Below are 10,240 nucleotides of genomic sequence, written 5' to 3' on the forward strand. Positions count from 1 at the left end.
TCTACATAGGAACTGTTAAACACCAATTACAAACACCAACTGGTTAAACTAAATGCTAATCAAAGAAAGATTTGTGGTGATATTTTGTCAGGACATTGAGGTGTTGGAAAATTTTCAAAAGAGATTAAGAGAAAGAACAAAAGTTAATGAAAAACCGGAGTCATGGTAAGGGAGCAAAACAGCTATAAACAAAAAAGGAATCCAGCACCATAAAAGTCAGGGGGAGAGAGGAAATATTAAAATACCCGGAATCAATTGAGAAATCCTGCCAAATGAGAGTTTGAGACAAGAAAGGAAATAGAGATCAGCCAATAAAGGCAGATCAACTTTGTACAGTGGAAATATTAGGGAGTGGGTGAAGCAATCAGCACTCTGTTCCTGTCCAGAGTCAGAGTTGCTGATCACCTGAGAGCTGAAATGAAGAGTCCAGTGTACCTCCTGGCTATCGGCCTGATCTTGCCTTCCTTTACAGGCTCTGATGAGATTAAATGGGTGTACCCTGAGAAATTTACACACCTATGCGGTTATAATTATGTAAGAAAAATATACGAGACCTGTGGAGGTTGGCCATGGAAAGCCCTCCTTCCTCATCGGTTTGGTGAGTATTGCCATCCCTTCCAAAGACTAGAGTGAGGAACAGGATCTGGTACTTATGGGATGCAACTGAGGGCATGTGCCAGCGACTGGGAAGCGTGGAAATTCTGGGAAGAAGGAGAGCTTCTGCTCAATTTAATGCCTGGATGTTATTTGAAATCCATTTTCTGTCAGGCAGTTGGCCAGAATCAGTGAGTGGTCCTGAATAAATGCCTGGATGCAACCTGACTGCTGCCTCCCTTCAACTGCCGGGATTCCAGAGACGGAGAAAACTTGGCTGCTTTGCGTTAAGTTTCAAATGGGATTTCCAAGTATCAAGAATGCAACCTGATTTAAATATTGAAATCACTGACCCGCCTTTCCAGAGCCAGCCACTTCTCCAGGCTGGGTTGGGTTTGCATTTTATGCGTTTTACAATTTAACCCCTGACCCCCCATCCTGCCCATCATGGGGACGGGTGAGGGAAAATGTGTGTGTGGTAAGGGGGGGAGGGGGAATAAAAGTCCCCCTGCAGACATTGTTCTTTATGTGGAGATGCCGGTGTTGGACTGGGATAAACACAGTAAGAAGTCTCACAACACCAAGTTAAAGTCCAACAGGTTTATTTGGTAGCAAACGCCATTAGCTTTCAGAGCTGTTCCTTCATCAGGTGAGTGGGAGTTCTGTTCACAAACAGGGCATATAAAGACATAAACTCAATTTACAGAATAATGATTGGAATGTGAGTCTTTACAGCTAATCAAGTTTTAAAGGTACAGACAATGTGAGTGGAGAGAGCATTAAGCACAGGTTAAAGAGATGTGTATTGTCTCCAGACAGGACAGTTAGTGAGATTTTGCAAGTCCAGGCAAGTCATCGGGGTTACAGATAGTGTGACATGAACCCAAGATCCCAGTTGAGGCCGTCCTCATGTGTGCGGAACTTGGCTATCAGTCACTGCTCAGCAACTCTGCGTTGTCGTGTGTTGTGAAGGCCGCTTTGGAGAACGCTTATCCAAAGATCAGAGGCCGAATGCCTGTGATTGCTGAAGTGTTCCCCAATAGGAAGAGAACAGTCTTGCCTGGTGATTGTCGAGTGGTGTTCATTCATCTATTGTCGTACGTCTGCATCGTCTCCCCGGTGTACCATGCCTCGGGGTATTCTTCCCTGCAATGTATCAGGTCGACAACCTCTACCTGATTACTTCATATTCTTATCCTTATTTTGCAACTTCTGAAATCTCCATCAAGATCTCCAGTGCCCCCCACCACACCATCCCCCTCCCCACTCAGTGCCCTTCTTCAGGTTGTCTTCTGGTAATCTCTATCTTTGTTCTAACATTCACACGTTCCAATCTCTTAATGGACTCTCTTGGTGCCATTCTCAGTCCGTATCATCACCATTTCTGTTTCCTTTGTCCAATTACAGCAAACCCCCCCACATCTACCCCGCCAAAAACTTCTCATTGCAAAGCTTCCTTCTTCAAGGTCTTATCCTCCTGATTTATATTTGGACTTGTTCATATTTTCTTGTTGCTTTTTCATGGAGTTTAGCTTATTCTCCATTGTCTCAGTAGTTTCTCCTTCTTCTCCTGATTTTGTCAATTTTTGCAACCCTTTTTTTCACATTTGCTACCAGTTATTTCAACTTGTTGTTTTAATGTATTCTCTGGAGGCTTATTCCTTTTTGCCGACATCTCTTTAAGTTCAATAGCTTCTACTTTCTTCTGAAGTCTTTAATTTCTGCATTTCTTCCAAGGGGAGTCTGTCATGTTCTTGCTGGACATATACATTTCACAAATGGAACTTATATTTCTACTTGTCTTAACTTCAGCCAAAGCTTTTTTGGCTTCACTGTTGGTCAGTTCTGTCTCTGACAAAGTGTTGGTTTGTTTTCATTCTGAAATTATCCCATGGCTCTTCTTCTGGGGTCTTCCATTGCCCTCCTCCTGGGGTCTTTCTCTGCCTTCCTCCTCGGGGCTTTCTCTGCCCTCCTTCTGAGGTCTTCGGTCACCTCTTCCTTGAGGTCTTTGTTGTTTATGAACTTTTTTTCAGAGTTGCCCTGTACCTGGGATTTTCTCCAATTCTCCTGTTCACTGCTGTTTGTTCCTTCTTGGGGTTGCTATTTTTAGTGCATTGCCATTTTAAGTGTGTTACCTCTTTAAATGCATTAGCACTTGATGACTGTAATCTTTTTCACTGAGCTGTTAGCAGCCGTTGGCTTTCCCTCTGTGTTTCCTCTGTGCTTTTGAAGTCTTGCCGCAAACCTGGCTGCTCATTTTTAAATGATTAAAACTTCACTGTTCACCCATACTGAGAGCCATGGAGTGTCAATTAAAATAAAGGCACTAAACTTGAAAGGAGTGAAAGTTATTTCCAAGGAAGTGAAAGTACACATTCAGAACAAACCTTGGGCCCAATTTTACATTGCATCGCACCCGGTGAAAAACGGGAAGTCGGGCATGAGGCTATCAACGCAATCCACGCCCGCATCCACGCAGATGCCGACTTTACCAAGGCCCTAAAATGGCCGCATCCGGAACAGGTGCAACAGCAACTTGCACACATTTAAATTGAACGAATGAGCTGCCTGCCCAACTTTTACAGCATTTCCCCCTTTACCGTAGTGCGAAACAGACATGCTTGGCAAAGGTCTATTTCGGGCGCTCCAGCTTCTGAAGAGGTAGGTTCTGAGCTTCCAATGGCTCTCTGACACAAATCGGTGGTGGTGGCGGGGGGGGGGGGGGGGGGGGGGGTGGAGGCGGGCCACATCATTTTCTGGTGGGGGTGGAGGAGGAGACAGGTCAGATGTATCTCTGGTAACAGGGAAGGGAGGAGATCGTTGTCTGGTGGGGGGAGAGGGAGGAGGGAGGTCAGATTGTTGTCTGGTGGGGGGAGAGGGAGGAGGGAGGTCAGATTGTTGTCTGGTGGAGGGAGGGGATGGAGGGAGGTCAGATTGTTGCCTGGTGGAGGGAGGGGATGGAGGGAGGTCAGATTGTTGTCTGGTGGGGGGAGAGGGAGGAGGGAGGTCAGATTGTTGCCTGGTGGAGGGAGGGGATGGAGGGAGGTCAGATTGTTGTCTGGTGGGGGGAGAGGGAGGAGGGAGGTCAGATTGTTGCCTGGTGGAGGGAGGGGATGGAGGGAGGTCAGATTGTTGTCTGGTGGGGGGAGAGGGAGGAGGGAGGTCAGATTGTTGTCTGGTGGAGGGAGGGGTTGGAGGGAGGTCAGATTGTTGTCTGGTGGAGGGAGGAGGGAGGTCAGATTGTTGTCTGGTGGGGGGAGGGGTTGGAGGGAGGTCAGATTGTTGTCTGGTGGAGGGAGGGGATGGAGGGAGGTCAGATTGTTGCCTGGTGGGGGGAGGGGATGGAGGGAGGTCAGATTGTTGTCTGGTGGGGGGAGGGGTTGGAGGGAGGTCAGATTGTTGTCTGGTGGAGGGAGGGGATGGAGGGAGGTCAGATTGTTGTCTGGTGGGGGGAGGGGTTGGAGGGAGGTCAGATTGTTGTCTGGTGGAGGGGTTGGAGGGAGGTCAGATTGTTGTCTGGTGGAGGGAGGAGGGAGGTCAGATTGTTGTCTGGTGGGGGGAGGGGATGGAGGGAGGTCAGATTGTTGTCTGGTGGAGGGAGGAGGGAGGTCAGATTGTTGTCTGGTGGGGGGAGGGGATGGAGGGAGGTCAGATTGTTGTCTGGTGGAGAGAGGGGATGGAGGGAGGTCAGATTGTTGTCTGGTGGAGGGAGGGGATGGAGGGAGGTCAGATTGTTGTCTGGTGGAGGGAGGGGATGGAGGGAGGTCAGATTGTTGTCTGGTGGAGGGAGGGGATGGAGGGAGGTCAGATTGTTGTCTGGTGAGGGGGGTGGAGGATACTAGGAGGGAGATCAGATCGTTGTTTGGTGTGGAGGGGCAGGGAGGCCAGATTATTGTCTGTTGGGGGTAGTGGGGTGCTGGGACGGAGGCCAGATCGCTGTCAGGCGGGGAGGGGGAGGGAGGCCAGATTGTTGTCTGTTGGGGGTGGGGGGAGGGGAGGGGGAGAGGCCAGATGGATTTCTGGTGGAGGTGATGGGGGAAGGGGCCAGATGGATCTCTGGTGAGGGGGGCAGTGGGGGGGAAGGCCGGATGGATCTCTGCAGGGGCAGGGGGCCCGCTGCCACTCTGCAGGTGATCGGTGTGGGGGAAGGAGGGCAGAGGGTCGCAACTGGTCTGGGTAGTGGGAGGATGGGTGGATAAGGGGGACAGTTATGTTGTGGGGGTGGGTCAATGTCTGTGGAGGCCATCGCTTTTCACTCCTGAGCTGCTTTACCCGCTTTTTGTGGCCCGGAAGCGATGTGATAGGGGCACGATTTTCGATTTTTTTTTCACTGTGCACGCGCAGTTCAGAGATCTGATCGTTTCGGGGTGTGCTAAGCCCCGCCCAAGCAAATTCGAATTCGTGATATTTTTTCAGGCAGAGTACACATGGGGGCAGCTGAGAATAGATTTCCAAGTCGAATCTGAATTGCACCCAGATTTAGCACTGAAATGAAAATGGTAAAATCGGGCCCCCTGTATGCAAAACAGGAAGCTAGTTGGTCTCAGCATTTAAAGGGACCCTTGCCTAGAGATTAGAGTGTGCAGCAGGACCTGGGTGTCCTTGTGCACCATTCACTGAAGGTAAGAATGCAGGTGCAGCAGGTGGTAAAGAAGGCAAATGGCATGTTAGCCTTCGTTGCGAGAGGTTTCAGGGACGGGAGCAGGGATGTGTTATTGCAACTGTACAGGGCCTTGGTGAGGCCACACCTGGAGTATTGGTCTCCTTTTCTGAGGAAGGATGTTTCTGCTCTCGAGGGAGTGTGGTGAAGGTTTACCAGGCTGATTCCGGGGATGACGGGACTGATGTATGAGAAGAGATTGACTAGGTTAGGATTATTCCCGCTGGAGTTCAGAAAAAAATGAAGGGGGGATCTCTTGGAGACATATAAAATTCTAACAGGACTAGATAGGATAGATGCAGGGAGGATATTCCCGATAGCGGGGGAGTTCAGAACTGGGGTCACAGTCTGAGGATTCAGGGTAGACTATTTAGGACGGAGGTGAGGAGTCATTTCTTCACCCAAAGAGTGGTGAGCCTGTGGAATTCATTATCACAGGAAGTAGTAGATGCCAAAACATTGAATGTATTCAAGAGGTGATTAGAACTTGCACTTGGGGTGAATAAGATCAAAGGTTATGGGGAGAAAGCAGGATTAGGCTATTGAGTTGGATGATCAGCCATGATAGTAATGACTGGCAGAGAGGGCTTGAAGGGCCAAATGGCCTCCTCCTGCTCCTAAATTTTATGTTTGTATTTTTCTCTTTCGTTTGCTGAGCTACTACAAATCCCATTCTCCTCAAACTGTGATTTCCCTGCCAAATTCTCCAGAGATGGAAAACCAGTACACAAACAGCTGAACTCAAAAATCCCAATTAAAGCAGCTGTTAATATGATCATTGCACAATTAAAAATGTCCATATTGGGCTTTTAGTCACTTTCAGCTCTTTTGATGGTGTCTGCTTACTTACCCTTGAGTCCACAACCAGGCTTAATCAATCAAACACAGTGAGCATCAGTAGTAAACAGACTCACACAAAGAATAATGGAACATTACACTAAGGTGGTAATCAGCAGGTTGGTGCTGGCTTCTTGATGTGCCATTGCTTTCAGCACTTTTAACCAGTTGCTACTCACTAACAAATTCCATTTTCCAAATTAAAAATTCCATCCCTGGATTTAATCCTGTTTCCTCCCACGTCAGGCAGTGCCTGAACTGCAGAGTGCTGCCAGCATTTTCTGCTTCCATGTCAAGTTTGAAGTTGTGTGTTTGACCCGTCACAGAAAGGACAGAGCATCCTGCTCTCTGAGACAGAGAGCAGCAGTGTGCACCTGGGTTGGGGCAGATATTGTAACGCCAATCTCAGTATTCCTTCGATGTTGATCAGTGGAATTTCTTCTCTGTTCCAGATATTTTCCAGGCCTCGGGTGACAATGGCAACTCCAAAGAACGGAACAAAAAGAAGGTTCAGGCGATGACCAAGGATCAGCAGCACATAGCAAGGCATCGCGAGCAGCGCAACGTGTATGATGATGCCAACCCCTATGAGCCAATTCAGGATTATTCTTCCGAGTTTCTCACCAAGCCTGTGGCACACGTCAGTGTGGTGACTGCTCATCCAAAAGTTGATGTCCGAACGAAACTAATCGAAGGCGCACTTTCAAAGAAATGCTGCCAATCGAGCTGTACTACAACCGATATGCATCAACTGTGCTGAATGTGAAATGGTCTTCAGCATATCTCTGTGCTTACAAACTATTCTCTATCCTTCAATTCAGAATCAGTCAGACTTTAATGTGTAAAGGTATGTCCTGATCACTCTTTCTTCATTTTGGGAATCAGGATACAGATGGTAGCAGATCCTGCAGGATTTTCTGCCCAGAATGGTTGAAAAATCCCGCAGTTTGGTGATCTCTGCCTCCGCCAAATTCCTACAATGGGCGCTGGCAGAGAATGTTCTGCTCTGGAAATGCCAGTTTGTTAAATTTATTCTATAGTAATGATCTCTTGTCAAGGACTTGTCTCATGGTCGCATTGCTGTTATAAAATTACTGGAATTACTGCAGCACTGATTATTTCAATCTCTGTTCATTTTCTTGTCCAAATGAAGTCATCCACTCTATTTTCTTAAGAGTGCCTGGAAAACCACCATGTCTAAGATCATGTGTAAAGTCTGGAAAATTAAATATTGAGATGTATACAGTAAATCAAAACTTGCAGTGAATTTAAAGTTGAAAATGTAAAAGCCTTCAGGGGCTTCATCAAAATCCCTTTATTTACAAACTCTAACAGCAATACTCAGAGACAGCAGAATTTTGTAAAGTTTAATGAGAAACATTTTTTCACAAAAATAATGTTATAAATAGAAAACTTTGATACCATGTTAACATTTAACTTTAGCAGCTGCAGTACGACACTTTGTTTATTTAATTCATCTTTTCCACACTTCTTGTAATAAATTTTTTTTCACTTTAACACAATGATAAATAAAATGTTTCTTTGCTTCAACACAATGGTTTTGTTGAATTTCTGTAAAAAGGAAGTAAGTGAGTGAGCAATGTAATGAGGGGAGGGAAATGGAAGAGGAGGGGAAGAGAAATGAGGGAAGGGGAAGTGAGGATTTCGACATGTAAATTGTACAGTTTATGTAATAAGTCTTCAGAGGTAGAAGACCCTACACCAAAATCCCTTTATCTACAATTCCAACAGCAGTACACAGAGTGCAATCAGTCAGCAGTCTACCTTCAGGAGTGCCAGAGGAACTGACACTCCCAGTTAAATACAAGGAAAATACTCCCTGAATCAATGCTTAATCAGGGAGCTCATATTCCAACAGGCCAACTTCAATGGCCTGATTGAAGTCATTACAAAAAGAAAACATAATTTACAGAGAAGGGGTAATTGATTTCAAGCCAAAGATCTACTGTTGAAGAAGGATGATTAAACACACAGTCAAAAAGTAGGCTTTAAAATGCTGCTAGAAGGAGGAAAATAAGACGGAGATTTTGGGAGAGAATTCCTGAGTGTGGGGTTTTGGCAGCTGTAGTCATAGCCACCAAGGCGAGACAGATTCACAGAGATTTCAGAGATAAGGAGGAGCGAGACCATGAAGGGATTTACACGCAAAATATTGAATGGCAAACATTGATGTACCTGGAGCAATTGGAGGTCAGTACGGAGAGGGCTGGTCAGAAAACATTCCTGGGCGTGAAGTAGAATATAGTCAGCTGGGAATTTTCCTGAGGTGATGTCCATGGACAATGAAAGATGAGAGGCCATTGGTCAATCAGGAGTCACATCAAGCCTGACCCAAAGTATATATAATGTGGAGATGCCAAAGTTGGACTGAATTAACGCAGTAAAAAGTCTCACAACACCAGGTTAAAGTCCAACAGGTTTATTTAGTAGCAAAAGCCGTTAGCTTTTGGAGCACTGCCCCTTCATCAGGTAAATGGGAGTTCTGTTCAGAAACAGGGCATATAAAGACACAAACTCAATTTACAAAATAATGGTTAGAATGTGAGCCTTTACAGGTAATCAAGTCTTAAAGGTACAGACAATGTGAGTGGAGAGAGGGTTAAGCACAGGTTAAAGAGATGTGTATTGTCGCCAGGCAGGACAGTTAATGAGATGTTGAAAGCCCAGGCAAGTCATGGGGGTTGCAGATAGTGTGACATGAATCCAAGATCCTGGTTCAGGCTATCCTCATATGTGCAGAACTTGGCTATCAATCTCTGCTCACCGCCTTGGAGAACGCTTACCTGAAGATCAGAGGCCGAATGCCCATGGCCGCTGAAGTGTTCCCCAACAGGAAGGAACAGTCTTGCCTGGTGATTGTCAAGCGGTGTTCATTCATCTGTTGCCATCATGTCTGCATGGTCTCCCCAATATACCTTTTAGAGGACATCCTTTCCTGCAGGATATCAAGTAGACAACACTGGCCGAGTTGCAAGAGTATGTATCGTGTACCTGGTGGATGGTGTTCCCAGGTGAGATGATGGCATCCGTGTCGATGATCGAGCACCTCTTGCAGAGGTTGCTGTGGCAGGGTTGTGTGGTGTCATGGTCATTGTTCTCCTGAAGGCGGGGTAGTTTGCAGGGGGTAAATACATAGGGATAAGGGGATAGGTCCTGGGTGGGATTGTGGTCAGTGTAGACTGGATGGGCCAAATGGCCTCGTTCTGTACTGTACGGATTCTATGATTCCATGAAGGTTATTTTCCCAGAGACAGCACAGGAGTTGAGGGAGGTGGCGAAGAGGCAAGCCAGGGACCATCAGGAAACCTGTAGAATTTGATCCCATATCTATTGATGACAGTGCAAGAAGACTTTCGAGTCTGAAATAAGGATGGGATAGAATTAATCCTGCAGAGACTCCAGGGGTAACAATGAGGTCATTATTGCTACAATCCCCTGAGTACGATAGGATAGAGAACTGTGAAACCAAATTAAATGACTGTCATGTTGTTGAGGCATTGGATGTGATGGTGTAGCTAGCCATGTCTGGAGAGAGGATACACAGGAATAGTGCACCTCAATCACAGTTTGATTTATGACCTGGATTCTGGCCAGTTAAGTCCTAGGAATGGTTGGAATCCAGACTGGGGAGCTTTTCAATCCGGGGTTGGGATCCTGATGCCTGAATCTTTTCCAGGTCCTAGGAGCATCTGAGGGGAGATAGGGGAGATTAGGGGCAGCATGTTGGCACAGTGGTTAGCACTGCTGCCTCACAGTGCCAGTGATCTGAGTTCAATTCCCTGCTTGGGTCACTGTCATGTGAAGGATGCACATTCTCACCATGTCTGCGTGGGTTTCCTCCAGATGCTCTGGTTTCCTCCCATAATCAAAAGATGTGCGGGTTAGGTGGATTGGCCATGCTGAATTGTCCCTTAGTGTCAGGGGGACTAGCTAGCACAAATGCATGGGTTGTGGAGATAGAGCCTGGATGAGATTGTGGTTGGTGCAGACTTGATGGGCTGAATGACCTCTTTGTGCACTGTACAATTCTATGATCTATAATTACAAAATGGAGAGAGTTGTCAGCCTGGAGCCGCGGGGGGTGGTGGGGGGGGGGTGGAGTGGGGGCGGGGGGGTGGGTGTAGATTT

The 10,240-nt window shown here is 46.8% G+C and overlaps 1 protein-coding gene across 2 annotated transcripts in view; it reads left to right on the top strand.

Annotated features, from left to right (window-relative positions):
- The window catches only part of LOC145343399 (uncharacterized), a 77,463-nt gene extending 69,891 nt beyond the window's left edge, over window positions 1-7,572 (top strand). For both annotated transcript variants that reach the window (XR_013886700.1, XM_080189620.1), the window contains exon 2: window positions 6,544-7,572. Coding sequence is in view for 1 of the 2 variants with exons in the window: in XM_080189620.1 (XP_080045746.1) it covers window positions 6,544-6,851 (308 nt within the window). In the remaining variant the exon portion in view is untranslated. The remainder of the gene's footprint in view (window positions 1-6,543) is intronic.
- The last annotated feature ends 2,668 nt before the right edge of the window (window positions 7,573-10,240 follow it).

The sequence above is a fragment of the Carcharhinus amblyrhynchos genome, chromosome 5 (genome assembly GCF_965287045.1).
Source record: "Carcharhinus amblyrhynchos chromosome 5, sCarAmb.v2.hapA, whole genome shotgun sequence".
Classification (NCBI taxonomy): Eukaryota; Metazoa; Chordata; class Chondrichthyes; order Carcharhiniformes; family Carcharhinidae; genus Carcharhinus; species Carcharhinus amblyrhynchos.